A 20,971-nucleotide genomic window follows, 5' to 3' on the forward strand; every position below is an offset into this window, starting at 1 on the left:
TTTAGGGCACTCTTGGTCAAGATTGGTTAAAAGTCAGGTAAAATATGTACCCTTTTTTTTTTTTTAAGTCAGCCAAGACTTCCTGCATCCCTGGAATTTAAATATGAAGTGACAGAGGCCAGATTCCCTTAGTCCTTCATCAACACGGAGATGCCACTGGAAGTTTGGAACTGGGTTCTATTGTCAGATGAGACAACAATAGAGCATTCTGGCAAGAACCTAAGGTGGATCTGGTATTAAAAGAAGGGTGTAAAGGAAAAAAAAATATATAACCCAAGCCCCACTGTTAAGTATGGTGGAGGATGTGTTTTTTGTAGACTGATTTATCTACAAAGGTCCTGGGAACCTCGTTAAAATACCTAATATCACTGACTTCATGACGTACCTGGACAATTTAAATAAACATCGGGCTGCCTCTGCTTTTGATATGGCCGTCCTAGTCCCCTGACCACAAGAGAGGATAAAGGACCTAAGACCCTGGAGGATCTAGAGAGATTCTGTATTGAGGAGTGGTCTCCGATTCCTTGTTCTGTATTACAGGAGAAGATCCTTTGCGGTTATGTTAAAGGGAGGTTGCACAAAGTATTAAATGGAAGGCTGCCAACAATTATGATGTGGTTTTGTATAAAAATTAATTTTTGAGTTCACAGACTCTAATCAAAGTTTTCAGGCTTCTATCATGCTTTCAGTGTAAGACAGAGAGAACCATTTTTCAATACTACTTTTTTTTTAACCCATAATTACCGTATGTTTGCTAAGTAGGTCTAAGTAGGACTTTTCAAAGAGATACTGTTAAGTACTGAAGGCTTTGAAAAGCCACCCATTTCAAAGCTCAATCTATACTACAGAGCACTGTACTCTGATCAGAAAATGTTTCACTAGTTTTTAGAAATAAAGTCTGAAGTGTGTGTGCCACGTGTGTGTGTAACGCAGGAATGTGCAATGCTGCACCAAGACAATTCCAAAACTTGCTAGTATATGAAGATACATTGGGTGGGTGGGTGGGTGGGTTTGTTAATCCATCACAGCTGCTGTTAAGCTCTCTCCCCAGTGTCTGCCCTCATGATGCATACTGGCCTATTACTGCACATTTCTTAGTGTTTCATCATGGTCATTATCATAATTACTCTTTAAAGAAAAAAAATCATGATTATAAGCAACAGCCTGATGAATTCACTTGGCAGACATTCACCAGTAGGTGGTGCTCTAGTTTCTCTTAAGAAATATGACTCCCAACCTTAATTTATAGTCATTCGATTATGGACTCCCAAAAGTCCAACTATAAGCGTGTAATTGAGACCTGAGCTGCCATGTTTGTTTTTAGGGCGTGCACATGAAGCAGTCTCTTTAATGAGTGAATTCTCACCTCTTCAGCCTACTCATGCCACCTTTGTAATAGCAGCCTGCTGGGGCTTATCTACAAAGCCAAGAGCTTATGTGGAGCTGATGCCAGAGACTCACAGGCACCGCATATGTACGTATGTGTGTGTGTGTGTGTGTGTGTGTGTGTGTGTTGGAGGGTATTCTTAAGAGTCTTACTAATTTATAGTTCAGAAATGTTGGGCTTGTGCTCATGTGCACCCCAATTACTCATTTGTCATAGACTCAGCACGAAGGTATTACCATGAAACTTTTAACATGAACATCTAAAGACCTCAACATTATGCATTATAAAAGTAAATAATTTAGGAAAATCAGTGAGAAAAGTTATAAAAAGTTATAAAATTTATGCATGATATAGGGGAGAGTGGGGCACCTAAAGTGGGTAAAATGTTATACATTAAGTTATACAAATGTTATATCATAAAAGTAACCTTGTAACCTGCATACATCTATATTATTTTAATTACTCACTTGGTCACTGTAATATAGCTCTATTCTAAATCATATGAGCAACTCCCAGTGAGAGCCATCCAGGTGAAAGTACAGCTTCCACATGGTGATGTCAGTTGAAACAGTGTTATAGCTAAGCCTCCCAAAATGAGCAATCACAGAAGTCCATACCTCGTCATAGTTGAGATTTAAGTTGGACATTTTTATGCACAGATCTCAGATATCATGTAAATAAAATATACTTCAACTTTATCATGCTGATGTTTTCCACTTTGCAGTCGAATATAGATTTTGACATGTTCGACACAGCCTCTTTTACTAATGATATTTATATACTTTTTACTCATTTGGGTTAAAAAGCTCTAGCTCAAACAACATAAAACTGCGCTGAATACATTTTGTTTGCAACAATTTACCATGCTTTTAGCGACTGTAACAATTAGTCCCGTAATCTGTTAAAATGAACCTAACATATGGTGTACATTGTAACATTTCATCACTGTCAAAAAAAGAAAGTATAATTTTGTGATTTTTATTATTCTATATCTTTTGAACAAGACAGCTGTGCTTTACACTGCCTCTTTACATTAAAAGTTCAAAATGTTTTTGCTTTCTCCTGTAAAGTTACTATTTTGGAGATATACACTGTTAGAAATAAAGGTTCAGTTCAGGGACATTTTCATTCATCAAGGCAAAAACAATGTAAATGTACCTAATAAATATGTTTACAAAAAACAAAAAAACTGATTTGTATCTTCTCATAAAACTAATGTTTTCAAACAGAACAATAAAATAAAAGCCTGGAGATGACACAGGGATGACACAGGGTGTGTATAGTCAAAAAACATTTAGAAATTTCAATGGATCATGGTACAGTTATGTTCCCTAAATAAAGATACTAAGATGTACCCTTGAGAGTACCACCCCAGTAAAAAGAGGGGTACTGCCCCAGTGACAGTTTGGTATCTTTTTTTCTGAGAGTAGTTTTTTCTCTGAAGAGTGACAGCTGTTCATAAACAATATGTGCTAGCTTTCATTTGTAGCAGAGAAGTGTATGGTACTTGCATAAAAATGTGCAAAATAAATTTAAAATTATTTAGCAAAAGACACAATAGGTTGTAACCAATTACACGTGTTAAGATACATGTTCAACTGTGTTAAGAAAACAGTTTTCCCGAAATCACTTTGGGAAACCTCATCTAAAGTGGAATTATCCGTCTGTATATCTATCCCATGCACACTGATTTGTGATCCTAAAAAGATTTTTTCATAACTAGATTGGTTAGATTTTACTACTCTAATGTTACATTTACTCCCTCCTTTCTCTAAACCTCCACAGCTGAAGGCACACATGGTATATTTCCCCGTGGGAGTGTGAAGGTTAGGTTATGAGGGATATGTTTCTGTGTGTGTGTGGGTTGGTGGGGGGGTATTGGTGGCATCTGAAAAGCTTGCCAATTAAATTTGCATGTTCAGTCTGGAACATACAGCTTTGTGTGTTCAGCATCTAAAGGTTTCTTAGCCTGGTTGTGGTTAGAGAAACCACCTACATGCTTTTTGAAATAGTGCAGGTGATTTTGTGCGTGTGTGTGTGGTTATGTGTGTGGGTTTCATGTCACACAATCACAGTATCTTCACTCACCTTAGTTTCTGTTTAAACTTTCCACTTTTCCTCTTTCTCTAACTCCTTCTTTCTTATCTCTCTCCACCTCTTTCTCTCCTCAATTTACTTTTCCATTATCCTGGTAAGTCAGTTCTGGGTGGCGATCCCGGCTGTTTAGGGTAAAGGATTTGGTTCAGGCCTTCAACATAAAGCAGACAGTTCACAAGTGAAACCAATCCCACACGCACACCCGCAAACACAATCTAGACAGGACAGACCAGACATTAGACTGAAAAAGCACCTGACAGCTATGTTCCACTAGAATCAGTTCCGCTGTATGACAGACAGCTTAAACCACTAACCTACATGTAGGTACCCAAAACGCATGCAAATGCGTACATGAAGATACACATGGCTTGTCAATCTAACCTCTAACCTAAACTTCTCTCTCACTCTAAAGAAAGGAGTGCTTGACTGAGTGTGCGCGTGTGTGCAGCTTAACAGTTGTTGCCATCATTCAGTCTGTGTATGTGTGTGTATTATGAGTGTGTGTGCTCAGGCCTGTGAGTAGGGGGGAGAAAGCAGGCGTCATGCTCCATAAAGCCGCTCTGATACTTTGAGTTTACTGTTACTCTGACACGTACAGTCTGCTGGACGGACACTTCCACGCTCACCGCTTCTCTCTCAGTGTCACTTTCAGTATTTTTCGATGCATGATCAGAAATCCCGTCGGCAGTGTGGACACTATGATAACCGAAGAGGCTCCTGGAGGTATGTGAACAAAAAACATACAAGACACAAGCGTGGAGAACCATGTTTCTCATTTGGTACAAGTGAACAGAGAAAGGTAATGAATTGAGGTTTGATTGTTGTACTAATGGTCCACGTCACGATCCAGACACTTTGCAATTTTCTCAACTGTTCATAGGTACTGACAGTCTGTAGGAAGCTAACAACTAATGACAGTCTTTAGCCACATGTGGCACAGCCAATATGCCACTGCTGTACTATATGTAAACTTTTAATGCATTAAAGGAAAACAGCAGTGTTTCAACCTAATTTATATCTGCCCTATGTGAAGCATACGTTGATTACCACGCACAATAAATTCCCTGTGCTTAGAAATGAACAGGAAACCCACTGGCTCAAAATACAGTTATAATTGAAGGCAATGGGCAGTTGCTGAAGGGAAAATATGTCAAATACATTGTATGTGATAACTGACCATATGCTACAGATACAGCAGATAGCAATTAGGTCGTAAACAAACTCACTTAAAGTTGTTTAATATGAAATGAACCATTCATGAGAAACATAAGTCATACTTTTTCATGGTGATGGTGATAGGAACCAGACATCTAACGTGTTTAATGCCTCTAAAAGCTACCACATGAAATGTTAGCCTGATGCCTGAGAATTTGTTTTCCAATAGTTATGAGAGAAGCTGCAGGCTAAAATGTTTTTATTCCATTCATTGAGGTACAAAATAGTCCTGGAAGAAATCTTTTTTATTATTATTAACCACTATTTCACCAGGATCAACATTAAATATAAAAACCTGCTGGTGTAGAGATCGTGACCCCGGTTGATAACACTAAATAAGTCAGAGTTGGTTAGTTTCTCTACAATTCACCACTTCACATCAAACCACTAGAAACAGCTTTGTTCACATTGCAATGACTGAATTACACACAAATTTGGCAAAAATCAAAGGAATTCATCTGTAAAAAACAGGACAGGAAGGTAGGGGATAAAGAGAGAGTAGCTGCTTCACTGATAGCTTCATGACAACTACATACAGCTGTCAGGAACCTCTCCTCACACTCTATACCAACCCTCCTCTCTCACTTTCGCTCATGCTCTCACACTCACACAAAGGAAAAAGTAAACAGTGGTCTACAGCACTCATATCACTCCAATCAATCGACCCAGGATCGCTTGGTCGATCTAGTTTGCACCTTGGTGCGTTTCTTTCCTCTGTAATGTTAATCATTAAAATTTCTGTCATTATTTTGAATTATGACAACAATGACCCACGCTCATTTCCCGGGGGTTCATTGTTTAAACATTAACCCACTTTTATCATTATTTGTCTGCGAGGTTCATACTTTCAGACAAGTAGGCTGACTCACGGCTGCTTGAGCAGGCGTGGCTCATACTCACACACACACACCTGTTTGCATCCATGCAGAATGGAATGTGCCCCGCTAGCCTCAAAAAACCCAACATGTATCAAGATAGCTAACATTTATAGTGTTGAAAGTATGCAACCGTTAAGTCAGAGAAGGGTCAAAGCAGCGCAGACTGAAAGTTTATGTTTTACAAAAACTATAAAGAGATAAAACTTCATAAATACATACAATACTGAGCTGGCCTAAGACATAACAGTGGACCAATAAAGGCTCAAATATATTAGCAAAGTCAATGAATTTGAAAACATTTTAATCAGCTTGTTTCACACACCCAAAACAAACAGCTTTGATTTGAGTAGGTATGATTTGTTGTACAGACATTGCCTAGGGTTTTAGTTAAACTCCAGCACCTTAATTAAATGCAACTAATGACAGTGCCCAAGGCTAACCACTGTATATTAAACCCACAACGTCTGCTTCAGTCTTTACACATCAATCCCAACGAAAGAGTTTTGATATATCAATTCCAGTGAACCCCAGAAGACAAATCTGAACAGACATGCTAAAATGTGTAAGAGGGCAAACTCAAGAGTTGAAGTTTCATGGGAAAGCAGCTATTTAACCAAGCGTTTAAGCTCAATTCTCACATTTCCTTGTTTTTGTGGAATAGGCTAATGAGGGTTTCCTTTAAAAGCCACAGAACAAAAACGGGACTGTTACCGAACTTCACTGAAGAAGTGAGAATACCCACGTATACTGTCGTATGCAAAGGTTTGAACATCCCCAGTCAAATTTTCTATTTTCTATGTGAAAATAAGTCAACATGACATCTACAAACAACACGTTTATGTAACATGACACTGTTGTGCCAATTTTTGTGCACAATTTCTACTTATCTGCCGATTTTAACATATCGCAAACAATAAACAACAGTGCTTGTGCATGAAATGTGTTATCTGAAGAGGATGTGCCCTTATTTCCACATAGAAAATCAACAAAACATGATATTTGACTAGAGTACCCAAACTTTCACTTACGAATGTAGGTGTTCTGCCATTCTGAACTGCATATTAGCCTTCCACAAACATATTAGCTCATTGGCGTTGTAAAAACTGACCTTTTTACACATAATGATACACAATACACATATAAATCGGTGCTGATCAGGTACAGTTTTGTCTAATCAGGTTAAATGTACCTTCAATGGATACAACATGGTCCTTAAGGTCCAAATGAGTAGTAAATGAGATAACACTACATTCACTTTCCCAAGGAGCAAAAGGTGCAAATCTGTATGGAGTCAAAGCAGCTTCAAAACGTTTATAGTATATGACACAATTAAAGTCCCTAACTAAAGGTACTGAAGACGTAGCCTTGAGGGTACCACCCCACTGACAGTTTACTACCTTTTTTCTGAGAATGTGCCATTGGTTTATATCTTGGCTATTCAGTTTGTGAGGAGAGAGGCAGGGATAACAACTTATCAGGTAACTTTACAGATTCAGGCTTAGCCAGAACTCTTGCTATTATTATTATCCATCTCTGTTCACTGTTATTAATGCTGTTAACGTTGTCACTGAGCAGCAGTGTGACTTCTATTCCTCACAATGTTGACTTTCGTTCAAAAAATGACGTTTTAGCTGGTGTGAATTCTGTGGTAAAGCTCAAACAACGCAGCCTATCAGGCGAATGGAATGACTAATGAACTTAAATCAACGCAAATCTTTTCGGTGAATTTTAGCTCCTGTCGTTGACGTAGACGTCTCCCTGTAAAACTATAATAAATGCCCCCTCCTTGCTGTGTTTTCCCGCTCTCCTTCCTCTCACCTGTACGGAAGTGTGTGGAAAAGGCAGGGCAGGTAAGAATGTTCTCTTCAGGTGAGGGAGCCAGCTCCGACCTCTGCTCCACACGACTCCGTTTTCTGCCTAAAACGACATAAACATGGTCCTATTTTCTCCCTCACGCAGCGACCTTGAGGACTAATGGGGATTGTTTTAATAAGCCTGTTCCTTCAATACTGGCTTAGCACCGTCGAAGGTAAGACTCTCTCCTCTTTGTTTAGCTACTTGAAAACTCAGTTCAGTTCAGCCCTTACCTCGAATCTCGTCTCACCTTTGTTGCCATTATCATTTGACCTTCATCCTTAAGCCATGTTTAGCTGTGAAACAGGTCTGTTTTGTGGGCGAACCTGACTGGAGCGGTGTTCTGGCACCTCTCTCAGTTTACGCGAGCTTTCTTTTTCTTTCTTTTCGTTCTTTCTTTCCTTTATGAAGTATCGTGTGAACGCTTGGTTTCGTGACTGAGGTGAACCGCACTGACGAACCACTTCTGTCTTGTCTGTTCCTGTCTGTCTGCCATAAAAAAACCAAAACCTTGTTCAGGGACGTGCTCGGCGCTCACGTGCGACGCTTGTGTGCAGCTGGGGCCGCAGTGCGCGTGGTGCACTCTGCAGGTAGGACCTTCTCTCAGTGGTACCGTGATAATGAAAGAAGCGGTACCTCAGCACCGGACTAGTTTAAAGATGAACCAGAGTTTTACTCAGAACATTTGCATTTTCTTCAGAGCGCTAAGGCTGTAGCATGTCCTCGCGCCGCGCCGCGCACCGGAGCTCGGGCCTGCTCTCGCGCTCCGTTGCGTTCAACACCGTTGTTTAAGCGGTTGTTTGTTTGTTTGTTTGCTCGCGCCTGCAGAACTTCACGGTGTCGTTGGCGGACGGAGAGCGCTGCGGCACGCTGGAGGAGCTGAGAGCGCGAGGATGCGCGGGAGAGGCCGTGGAGTTCCCGGTGACCCGCGCAGAGCTGCTCGAGGACGAACCGCTGGGCAGGAGAGCGGGGCGCGCTAACGTGTCTCACATAGCGCCGCAGAGGATGGCGCTCAGACTCAGGCCAGGTGTGTAGAGCACAGATTTCGTCCTACACCTGCGGCACAAATCTTTATAGCACACATACACGTGCAGGAGTATCAGAAATATGCAGGCAGCAGAGTTGAGCTACTTTAATGTGCAGCCATCGCTGCGCACCCACAGCCTGCCCAGTGGCAGGTGTGGGCTATAGGGCTATAAAGACGACCCCCCCAGCATTGGCCAGTGGAGCAAGGGAACTGTGCTCTCAGGAGTGATGGAGCTCCAACCACTTCATCTGGGATTGGGGTGTAATGATTCACAAAATTCATAAATTCCTAAGGGAAAAATGTCTTATATTCAGTTCAATTCAATTCAATTAAACTTTGTCATTATACAGTACAGGGTAGTACAGTATAACGAAACACTTTCGGGCTACTTTTCCAGTGCAGTAATAAAAGACGCATAGTAAACAGTGCAAAGACAAAGACAGACTAAACAATTATATAAGTAAGATTGCACTGAAGAAATAAAGCAGATCTCAGTATTGTGTGAGTGAAGGCTCGCTGATTTCTGAATTCTCTCTCCTAAACTCCCCTTAGGAGAAAAGAAGAGATGAACATATGCATTTCATTATGAGAAGCTCTGGTGTTGATTGCGGAAAGCTGTCTGTGCTGTTAGACTGCTGAAAGGGTTCTGGAGTTGTGTAAGAAAACTGTGAAACCTGACACTTTCCATAGGGAAATTAAACATAAATGAAACAGAAAAAATTCAGTTCAACAATATTTTCTAGTAATATGCTAGCAAAACTGCTTAAATGAGAAGTGTTCTCCATTTAAGGCAAAGAGTCGAGTCAAATCAAGTTTATTTCTGAAGCATATTTTAAGAAAGCCAACACTGACCAAAGGTGCTGCACAGCTAATGAAATTACAATTATAATCCATTAGTAACACAGAACTAATCATATTGATGGATACAATATATTGCATTGTTGCACTCTCCTTTGGGGGAAGTTAGATGTATGTATAAGTTCTGTTTCTGAACTAATCATTCAACATCAGCAACTGACCTCATTAGTGCTCCTGTGGTTGAATGCTGTCAAATCAATTTCCTTAATTTCCCAGAAGAGTAGATGCTGTTACTGCATGAGAGGATCAAAAAATCAATAGTAAAGTCTTTAAATATCAGAAGAAATCTTGGATGAGCAGGTGTCTGCAAACTTACAAACACATGTGTTTATTTGTGGAAGAAATCAAGAATGTGCTCACAGTGGATGTACTTTAGATATAGCCTGCTCTTAGAGTAAATTGCCATCATTAAAAAAAAAACTTATTCCAGGTATATAATACACATTCCAATGCACCAGAGACATTTATAATACTCACTGAAGAAACCTAACTTACACTTTACATACTGAAGAACTCTTAGAGTATTCAAGAGTTATAAGCAAGTGATTTATTCTGTTGTAAGCTTATTATATGAGTCATGTCCTCACACATGGCAAACCCTTTGAGCTATATGCAAGTTCTGCACACCATTTTAGACTTACCACGAAAGAAGTCAGCGTCTTCATCTCAAAATCCTCCACCTTGTGTACCCGACAATCTCAGGCCACATGTAAAGTACAGTGTGTCTGCACTACAAACTTTTATATTTGCTTACTCAAGAAGCCAAGATAACAGAACTACTCTTATTGCCCCTTAGAGACAGGAATTAAACGCCTTTGAGCTTTATGTAAAGTGGGCTATTTTAGGCTTATTGTGTGCTTGATGAGTAAAGACACTGTCATCATCCAAAAATCTTTCCTTTTATTTCCTTTATAATCCAACTCAGGTCACATGTACAGAACAGAAATTTAAGTCCAGACCATCATTAGTGTGCTTGAAGCATTTATAATATTTGCTTATTTAGGACAGGTCTCTCAAATTGGTCCTCAGGGACTCTCAGATGGTCCCCAATTTTGGTCCAAGACAATTAAAATGCATAGGGATAGAGCAAAAATGTGGACTGTCTGTGTGCTGGTTTAAAAACATTCATTTAATCATCATCTGAAATCAATTTTTTTGTGTGTAGTTCTTGGAAAACCTGTGTGTTGATGACTGAAGTCGCCAGTTCTTTTCTTCACCAGGAACTCGGGTGACATTCCAAGTGAAAGTGCTCCAACCTAAAGACCATCCTGTGGATATGTATTACCTTATGGACCTGTCAGCTTCCATGATTGATGATCTAGAAAGGATTACACAACTGGGGTCCACTCTTTCCAAAGAAATGGCTAATCTCACTAGTAAATTCCGATTGGGATTTGGTTCTTTTGTGGAGAAGCCGATTTTGCCCTACATCAAAACTACTCCAGAGGAGCTGGCCAATCCCTGCAGGTACAACTGTCTTGACACAGCTCTAGCCTATTAAAGTAACTGTTTTCCAGAAGCTAGGCTGCAGCTGAGAAACCTTGGTAGACTGTTGGTAGACTGTATTATGAAGTACTTTAAATTCTTTTGTTTGTATTACTTCATGCAAAATCTGTAAATATGGCAGGTGAAACATGAATTTGTTTGTAATTCAGTTCAAGCTGTAAGTGTTAAACTAAGAAACTAAGAATATTTTATATTTTACTACATGTTTTAGTGGCAATTTAAACAATGTGCCATCCTCTAAAATAGTCATGTAGAGATGTACAAATGCAGCCCAGCTAGACTGCGACCTAGTTTTTGAAATGCTGCTGCACAGTAAGAGATGTTGCCAGTCGTCTGTGAGATTGTAAGAGATACCAATGTACATTGTCCTCTTTTTAATTAATGGTAGAAGTTTGTATATTGTCACTGTCACAAAACTTTCTATGATTTTAAATTTTTTGCCATAATTTGAAAATACTAGCCACCCTATGCATTGCAAGAAAATTTCATGAAGAATGTACCAATAAAATGGTCCAAAAGAATAAAATCTTTTTATGTTCATTTATGTGCAGAGTTAAGAAAGTGTTTCTCTCTCCTGTAAACCTAACATTTTGGAGATGTTTTTTTTTAGGTAGCTATACAAGCCCATAGCATTTCTTTCAGTTTACTCCAACACCATTTTTTAAGGATTGCGTAGTACTTTCCTAGTTAGTTTGAGTTTTTAGAGAGGAGTGTGAACATTTTATTATGAATGGACCAATTGCAATGCTCTAAAATGACTCTTCACATTGACTTTTTTAAAAGTAAAGAACGTTTTTGCCTACTCCTGTAAAGTTCCCATTTTGACAACACTTGTTTTCTCTGGACAGCAATGATATATACCCCTGTACATCTTAAATCAGTTTAATCCTGCCCATTCATATTGATGCTATAAGGAATGTTTTAGCCAGGACTGCTTTTTAGTGAGATAACACAGCACAGCCAAGCAGAGCATAGACATAAAATCAAAATTAGCTGGTTTAATTCTAAGAGATAGAGAAATGTGGGAAAATGTACAGATGAATTATGACTGTTTTTGATGTATAAAACTACACAAATAGGACAAACAAACCTCAGATAACAATAAAATACAAGGCCTTTTTGAGGCATATAACTGAATAATAATCCCGTTTATGGGGAGAAAAAAAATTTCTTCCACAAAACATCTGTTTTAAAGAATATTCTGTCTTTACCTTGGTTTCAATCTGTTCTCCAGGAGTGTAGATTATGTTTGTCTACCCACATTTGGATACAGACATATCCTTCCCTTGACAAGCAGCATGGATGAGTTCAACAAGATTATTTCCAAGCAGCGTGTCTCAGCCAATAATGACATTCCGGAGTGCGGCTTTGATGCCATCATGCAGGCGGCAGTGTGTGGGGTGAGACGCTTTTCAGGAAACTCTTTTCTGTCTCTTGCATTCGCATGAAACTGGACCCCTGCTTTTGTGAATGAAAGGCATTTCAACTCATGTGGATTATATTTCCTAGGACAAGATTGGGTGGCGGAATGATTCCATGCGCTTGCTGGTGTTTGCAAGTGATGCAGACTCTCACTTTGGAATGGACAGCAAAATGGCTGGCATTGTAATCCCTAATGATGGCCAGTGTCATTTGGACAGCAACAATGAGTATTCCATGGCAGGTCACTTGGTAAGGTGAAGCCTGCAGTGAACTGTCCTATTGAAAAGTGTTTTGAAAGCATTGAAATCAAAATCATTCTAAACATATTGCATTTGCAAACATTTTGTTTAAACACATCATGATATAGTTTTCCAGTCTGTGTTCTCTCCTCTCTCTTTAGGAGTACCCAACCTTGGGGCAACTTGTAGATAAGCTGGTGGAAAACAACATCCTCCTCATATTTGCAGTGACAGCCAATCAGAGACAGAACTATGAGGTGAGCTCAAGCCCACACGGGGACTTTCAGAGTCATGTTTATTCATTTCAAACCACAGTGACAGAAACAATAAAAGGTATGTGTGTGGAACCTGAGAATCCCCTCAGAGTAAAGAGTGTTCGTTTGTATCAGTTAGGACAGGATAGTGCGATTGTGTGACCTATTCAGTTCTGCTTAAGACATGCTCAAACACGACTCCTATCACACCATCTATGTTTACCAGGAATGAAACAGTTTTCTTTGCCAAGTTCACTTTATAGCCTTGTGCTCTTTTTCTAACTCTGTCTTCAATGTTCACCTCAGTATAACATATTTTTAGAGCCTTTAAACCCTGTGCTTATGATTCAGTTATACCTCTGAAGATTTATAACTGCTAAACTCTTAAATAATAAAGTATGTAATAATGAAAGGGAGTTGGCTTCCTAGTCAGGCCTTAGGCCTGCTTAATTCAGTCTTTGAGATGTAAACAAACTCATTCAGAGTAGTTCGGTGTGAAATGTTGCATTGGAAAGAAAGCTGTCAACTCAGATTTCCTTCCAGGTGATAGGAACCAGAGGTCAGGCTGTCTACATCACAAATATAGCCATTTTAGTGACTATCCAAATCAATAAGTGAACTTACACATGTTTCCTAGATTTTTGTTAGGTTGATAATAGTAAAATAGTGGTAAATCTGAAAAAAAATGTGTGTACCTCTTCATTAGAAAGAAAATAGAAAAAAATTTACAAACGTTTAAAACAGCACTACACAAGAGTTTATTGTCAAAACTAAAAGAAGTAGCTCTACAGAGTCACTGACTTACTATGTTTTGAGCTCTTTATATAAGTACTCTTTCAGCATACTCACAAACATCAGATTATGTGCTTGGGAAGAGACTGAGCAGGTCTGAACATTGCATACAATTACACACTTCGATCAGAGAGGTCTTAAAATCTTCATATGCTACATAGTGCAGCTTTAAGGTCAAAATCTTTTCTAAAAATTAGCGTTAAAAACAGTGTCTTAGGCAACATGCGACACCTCAGTAACCATTTCGTGCAATAACTTTCTGCGAGGTAACTTTTTCAGGTATGTAGTTTCTATCACCATCACTGTGAACAATTATGACTTGGTAGATACGTTTTCCTCAAAAATGTTTGAAATAATCAGTGGAACTTTAAATTGGGGTCGGAAATAAACCCTATGTCCTCATTCGCCTGTTTTTTCACCTGTAAATTTACCTGTTTTTCTACTTCAAACAGAATTATGCAAATCTAATTCCTGGTGCTACAGTCGGGGTGCTGGAAAACGATTCCCGGAACATCCTTGAACTGATTATGACTGCTTATAAGGTACAATAGGTTTGTGTGTTTTTCCATGTACTTGTATGGATGAAACTGTTCAAAATAGTCAAATGAGTCACTGTGTTACATAAAAAAATGGTTGTGCAAAAAGGAAATTCTACAGACAGCATGTGGCCTGACCCGCTGAATAAGCTCACCTGAAGTAAGTGAGTGTGTATTTCTGTTAAGGGGTGTGAACTTTGTACACTGTTTTTGACTTTCATCTCTCTCCTCTGCTGCGCCTTTACTCTGCATCGCAATGTTCGTTTAACGTGTCTGCACTTGTCCTATTGGATCGTTTGATCTTTCCATCTCTGTTCCTCCACTCCCCACTCCCTCTTCCCTCTGGCAGCACTCTCTAATAACTTGCTTCATCTGAAGCCTCCGGAACATAGCTGCTGTGCACAGGTCCCACCTCACTGAGGTGTGTTATTATTTTAAAAATGAGAGCTAAGTGAGACTGTAGCTAAGTTTTAGCTCTTTCCTATTAAGCATAATTTAGGAATATTCAGTACTGAATGAATGGCATCTGTTCCTGTGAATCACTGTGAATAAGTGCAGCTGCAGGCTAATTATGTAGTTATGAGGGTAAGGACTCGATCTTTCTATGCTCTGCCTACAAATATGCTCTTTCTTAACCTGGCAGTATAACTCAAATGACAAAAAACTAGATGAAACAGAACTACCACCAAACACATTGTTGTTAATATACTTAAAAGAAGAGTTCACTGAAAAATGAGACTTACATGATTTTCCACGTATCCTGAATGCAGTCAATCAGCCAACACATGTTTGGTTTCCCAACTTTGCTTTAGTTTAAAATAGATTCCAAAACAGATACCAGTGGTGCTAAGAAACACTGGAAGTCAATAGTCACCCTAACTGTTTCCACAAATACATGCCAAAATCTTCATATATTTGCTTCAGATTATATTTACTATATCTACTTAAAGTTTTTATAAATAACTGTTAAGAAATTTGGCATGAATATACCTTATTTAAAACTGGATCTACATGCTCATCTACTTAACATCCAGCTTGGTGTGTTGTAAATCATGTAGTGTTAGCACAGTAATACAGTTAGAAGTTGCATATTAAATAATGACAAAGATTCAAACATATAGTTTAAACATATACTTGAGGCTCATTTGTGTAGAAAACCTAGTCCTAAAGTTTGTAATTGGACACTGTACAAATTTTCTGAGTAGCTTAGCTTCTCTCTCTTACCCTACAGTATGCCTGTGTTTTGAATTAGTCCCACTTTGGTCATCTTGCACGTAATGATACCAAATTGTAGAATTGCTATTCTACATGGCTGCCCCTTCTTTTAGCTATTTTTATAGCTTATAGTAAGCTATGTTGTGTTCTAATTTTTAATAATTTGGTTGAAATATACTGCTAGCTTTAGCAACTGTTGCAATGTAAGACAAACTTTATAGAGTGTTGGCCTAGTAAATATAGGCCAACATTCGGCCTAGTAAATATAGATTTGGGTTTAGATTCACTAGATAGTATAGATAATATTGAGTTTTCAATTTAAATTGCAATGCAACTGAACTGGACTGTGTAGTTAACATGGCTAGCACTAGCTAAAACTATGCCCAATCTAAACTAATAATGTGACTTGTCACAAATAATATTCAATAAATATTTTAATAATATGAAATTAATAGAATAAATATTTGACAAAAAACTGAGCCGTGCGTTACAATTTAATTCATTTGACTGTGGCCTGTAAAGCATTTCTAATCTCGCAACATTTTCTGTCAAAGAATGGGTGGAGCTTGTCATTTGAAGTGTGAGCCAATATATGGGCCCTTGCAGTTTGCGGGGTTTGCTAGCTGTTTAGTTAAACTTACAGCTTGTTTGTTCACATGCTGCAGTTTTATTACAGTTATTTAGCATTTCTTGCATCTGTTTGAATGTGCACAGCAAAACAGGGACTTCAGTGCAAACTGGCTGTGATATTCTTAGACTATAGAAGTGTGTAATATAACTTTGGGCCTGCCTTTGAGCCCTGGCCATTTAAGGGGTTCAAGTTTGGTCAGAAATTGAAACGTGTGCAAAGACTACCATATGGACAAACCACAGAGAATTTCTTTTCTTTGTGTATTTTCCTTTTTACCTATAACTCCCCAGCTGATTAATGTCAGGAGGAAAAGAGGAACTATTTAGGTTAATGTTAGGTTGTAGGCTTGCAAATTTGGAACTACCTTTGTGAGCTATCTTCATTCTCAGTTTGGGTATTGAAAGCCCTGGGAAAGAACACAGAAAAGGTCTTTCCTGCTGTTCCTGTTTGTGGCATTTTAAACAGAGGAACTGTGTGAGAGAAGTCAGGTAGTAGTATCACCTCAACTCCTCTTTCCCTTTAGGGGAAGAGAGGAGCACATGTCTGTCATTTCCCTCTAATAAATCATGTAACGGCACGCATTGCCTGAAAAGGGCATGCATATATTTGAATGTAGTCCTTTAAGTTAGACATTTTCTGGCATTAGATTTGTCATCAGTCAGAGGCACGAGAACTGGATTCAGAGGTGACGTTGTTTTATGTACATATAGAATTTAGAAATTCTTGACTTGAGCTTGGTTTCTTAGACTTGTATTTCAGAGAATGGTAAAACATCTTTTGGCTGTGTCCCATACTACACACTTCTATACTTTACATACCACACTAATAAAGGCACCTCTAATGCTGGTGCACTTGTTTTGAAAAGCTATTTAGTGCTGTAGTTTGTGGTTTGGGATACAGCTTTTTCCTCCTACCTGGTGGAAGAGAGCTTCCATCCAAAAAGCATGAAATCACACGCTAAACATATGGTAATGCTGATTAAACATATGCTAATTAAGAAGTTGTGTCTGTGTGAATTTGCATTCAAGTTCTTAGTAGATAAGCTGCTAAATTAGCCACCCCCACAGGTGCAATGTGTTGGTAGACTGACAGTAATTATAGCCTCATTTAGTAAATCTGCCCTCTAATGTGTTTGACATGTTTATTTGGTAGGAGCTGAGGTCTGAGATTGAAATGGAAGTCTTGGGTGACACTGAACATCTCCAGATTTCCTTCACCGCTCTTTGTCAGGATGGGAAGGTGGACCAAGGGATGAAACGCTGTACCAACGTCAAAGTTGGAGACACGGCAAGTTTTCTAACACTTTTCATATCATACCTCTGAGGTGAGGTTTCCTGTCGGAAGTGCAACCTGTTTTCTCTTAATGTTAATTTGTTTTAATAAAGTTCTGTAACCTTGTAACATCTTTGGCCATCAGTGGCACAAAGTAAGAGCGTTATTGATTCCGGGGTTGCATTTAATCCTTCAGTGCCAAACAAAAACATATATTTAATCTGCTCTTTTCCTTTTCTTGCATGAATTCCGGAACTGTTGTATTTTGATATGTAAAGCTAATTATGTAAAGATAATTTAACAAAGCTGAAAACAGGTGGCACTGTGGTGTGGTGGGTAGCGCTGTTGCCTCACAGCGAGGAGGGCCTGTGTTTGATTCCCCGGCCAGGTGAATCTGTGTAGAGTTTGCATGTTCTCCCCATGTCTGTGTGGGTTTCTGCCCAAAGACATGCAGTCAGGCCAATTGGACATGCTAAATTGCCCCTGGCTGTGAGTGTCTGTCTGCCCTGCGATGGACTGGCAACCTGTCCAGGGTGTATCCTGCCTTCCACCCAATGACCGCTGGGATAGGCTCCAGTGTGACCCTGACAGGGAAGCAGCTTGGAAAATGGATGGAATGGGTGAAAATATGTAGAATTGTATTTTGTTTGTGAGCAAGAAGACTTATAAATAGGAATATACTTCACATTTGTCAAATTTTTCATTATTCTGATAAAACGAATCAATAATATGGCCTGTGAAATCTGGTCTGAATGTATGCACACACTCACTCAAATACTATCACAGCTCATCCAACAATGAAATCAGCCTTTTGCTTATTTTATATAGTGATAGAAAACATGGTGGGCCACAGAAAGATTCAAATTCCTCATGCTGATACATACATATGACCAACATTAACACGCACACACATGTTCCAGTTGTTGATGACATGTTAATATGTTACATGTGATAGGTTAAAAGGCAGATTTAAGCATTTATTTATAAGATTATTTATAAGATTTTATAAGATTTAACAGTTTATTGGAAATACTTTGCTATGAATGGGGAAAAGTTGGTGTTGTGTTTTGTAGGTATTTAAATAAGAGAGTGAACATTGTTTGCGTGAAAGTGACGGAAATGATACTTCTCTTAGGTGGCCTTTAACGTGACAGTTGAGCTGGGTAGCTGTTTGGATGGCCCAAGGCACTTTTCCCTGCGGCCAGTGGGCTTCCAGGACACACTAGAGGTGGAGCTGGAGTCATTGTGTGCGTGTGACTGCCACCGGACCGCTGAACCAAACAGCATATATTGCAGTGATGGACAAGGGGCATTGGACTGTGGCTTGTGTATGTGCGACCCCGGCTTCATGGGACCCAAGTGTGAGTGTGAAGAAAGGGAAGGCCAAATCTCTGACTGCAGGTGAGAAAGTGGAAAAGCTTTTGCAGATTTCTTTGAAAAAACTAAAGCGAGTCTCCAGAAAATAATAGAAGCTGTAATAAAAGCAAAGAATGGACTCATTAATTAATTAAAAATAGGAAATATATTTAGTTTAGTTTAATTTTATGTTATATTTGTTTACTACAGTTTCACTAATAATGAACAGGAATATCTTCTACTTAATGGCTGTTTTGACTGGAAGTTTAATAAATGAAAGGTGGTCTCTGACTCTTGCATACTACTGTGCATTCACATAATGCTTGTCTGATCCAGTGTGTGTGTGTGTGTGTGTGACCTTTTACAGGGTGGAGGAGGGAGCAGAGATGTGCAGTGGGCAGGGCGAATGCTTTTGTGGGCTGTGCTTGTGCCACCAGTCTAGTTTTGGACATGTGTATGGAAAATATTGTGAGTGTGACGACTTCTCCTGCCTCAGATTCCGAGGGAAGCTGTGTGGAGGTGAGTGACTAAAGCAAGGCTAAAGAATGAACATAAGGAGAGCTTGATATCACAGAAAACACAGACATTGCTGACTACAGGGAGGAGGGTATTTGATCTCTTTCTTCAGAGAGCGTTAATGAAACAATAACATCCTGCTAATTATATGCCACCCTGACTGAAGAACCCCTACACTAATGTGTAAAGAAGGGAGTCACACCAGTGTCAGTAGCCCTGCAAAGCAATGCAAATAGAGTCTAATAGCAAGTAAATTACAGTGCAGGGGACAGGCATACTGAATCGGTTTGTTTACACTAGTGACAATGTGAATTTGGCAGAGAGGGTGAGGTCTCTGCAGCGATGGAGAATTTCAGAGAATTCCAGTGGTGAGGGTGCTGTTAAAATGCTTAGTTTCTGCTCACAAAGTGTTAGTTTCTGCTCACAAAGTCAATTTACATGACAGGTTACATAAGTGTAGTGGCTTTGGTTTCAAACAGAAAATTATGAAGTTCAGTCTTTATTAAATTTATCAATTAATACTTATTTTAATACTTATTGTTCATGTGTGTGTCCTTACAGCACTTTCTATTACAATGTTTATACAATGTTAATAAAAACAACATTGAGTCGAAAAGGACTGATCTGATCTGATTAAGCTCACACATTATCACTGTTTTTGCTGTCAAAACCACTTCAAAATTAGGATCCATATCAAAATTATTGAAGGAAAAGTGTTACTTTTATTGCTGTCAATTTTATTATTATCTCTGTAAGTACATAAGCACTGATGATGTTTCCAGAAGCATCAGCATATCTACTTACAGAGATATTATTACAACTACTACTAAGATTGATAATAATTGCAGCACATTTTTCCAGTAATTTTGAGACAGATCTTATGGTAAATTAAAGAACATAACAGTAGCACAACTCAGTATAAGTTTTGGTGGTAGTATATTGTAGTGATGCATCAATAACATTTTTTCAGACCGAGTACGACTATGAGTACATGTTTTAGCACTTGAGTGCAATATATCTGCAAATAAGTGCAATATATCGTAACAGTTGAATTATTCAAATCTAGCTGATGTTAAATGAAGTTTAAGTTAGCTATGTTATGTTTTTTACCTTGGAGTGAGTAGCATTGCAGCAGAGAAGAGAGGGCTTTGTTCCACTTCAGAAAAGTGCTGGAAATAAAGTATGTTTAAGAGCTTTGATCTCTTTTAACAACAGTCTCTGTAGCACAGCATGAAGCACGTCCAAGGCTAATCCAAGGAGCTCATGTTTGAGTTTTACATCTTGTTGGGAGTCTTTCGATTGTCTGGGTTATTTTAGAAATTTTGTTCTTTGGAGGCAACTCACTGCACATTTGAATAGATCATCATGTGCAGACAAAGCCTACAATATATGCTCAGAATATGTGAAAACGCTGTCCAGACTATGTGAAACGCAGCCTCTATAGGCAGCTCTGTCTGCGGACAATTTCTGATAAAGCTGTTTAATTGAAAACAACACACTGTGCACCAGAGTACCAAGCAAACATGCTGAGAAACTGTGCTACAGCAGCTTTGATAACTTATGCTAAGCAAAAAAAACATATTAATGTTTATACCTTGCAGGTCTATTCCATAAAACAAAGTAATGGACTTCAGTACTACAAATGTCTACATTTTTACTTCTGTTTTGCTAGCCTACATGTCTCTACCCATACTAGGGAAGTGCTTGTGATTGTGTTTGTGTTTGTTTAAAGATTTACCAAGGTGACATGTTTCAAGTGACCAACGATGTTGTGTCTGAACATTACAACATCAGCAACACTTCACTGTATGAGCTGACCCTCGTTCACTGCCAGCTTGAGCCATTTTTTCATTAGCTTGACAGTGGACACTAGGCTTACATCACAAATCAGATATCAGGTGGTATTGGATTTTGGT

General features: G+C 38.9%; 1 protein-coding gene across 2 annotated transcripts in view; it reads left to right on the forward strand.

The window, feature by feature from the left end:
* The first annotated feature begins 4,063 nt into the window (after window positions 1–4,063).
* The window catches only part of itgb6 (integrin, beta 6), a 28,965-nt gene continuing 12,057 nt past the window's right edge, over window positions 4,064–20,971 (forward strand). The window contains exons 1-12 of one of the 2 annotated variants that reach the window (XM_037545481.1): window positions 4,064–4,207; window positions 7,537–7,606; window positions 7,951–8,021; window positions 8,260–8,458; window positions 10,537–10,783; window positions 12,057–12,222; window positions 12,332–12,493; window positions 12,645–12,740; window positions 13,982–14,071; window positions 17,064–17,198; window positions 18,319–18,584; window positions 18,907–19,058. In XM_037545481.1, coding sequence (XP_037401378.1) covers window positions 7,552–7,606; window positions 7,951–8,021; window positions 8,260–8,458; window positions 10,537–10,783; window positions 12,057–12,222; window positions 12,332–12,493; window positions 12,645–12,740; window positions 13,982–14,071; window positions 17,064–17,198; window positions 18,319–18,584; window positions 18,907–19,058 — 1,639 coding nt within the window. In that variant the 5' untranslated portion in view covers window positions 4,064–4,207; window positions 7,537–7,551. Of the gene's footprint in view, window positions 4,208–7,064; window positions 7,428–7,536; window positions 7,607–7,950; window positions 8,022–8,259; window positions 8,459–10,536; window positions 10,784–12,056; window positions 12,223–12,331; window positions 12,494–12,644; window positions 12,741–13,981; window positions 14,072–17,063; window positions 17,199–18,318; window positions 18,585–18,906; window positions 19,059–20,971 lie in introns of those variants that run through there. The other variant, XM_017716661.2, reaches the window with a different exon arrangement.

The sequence above is a fragment of the Pygocentrus nattereri genome, chromosome 15, assembly GCF_015220715.1.
Source record: "Pygocentrus nattereri isolate fPygNat1 chromosome 15, fPygNat1.pri, whole genome shotgun sequence".
Taxonomy (NCBI): domain Eukaryota; kingdom Metazoa; phylum Chordata; class Actinopteri; order Characiformes; family Serrasalmidae; genus Pygocentrus; species Pygocentrus nattereri.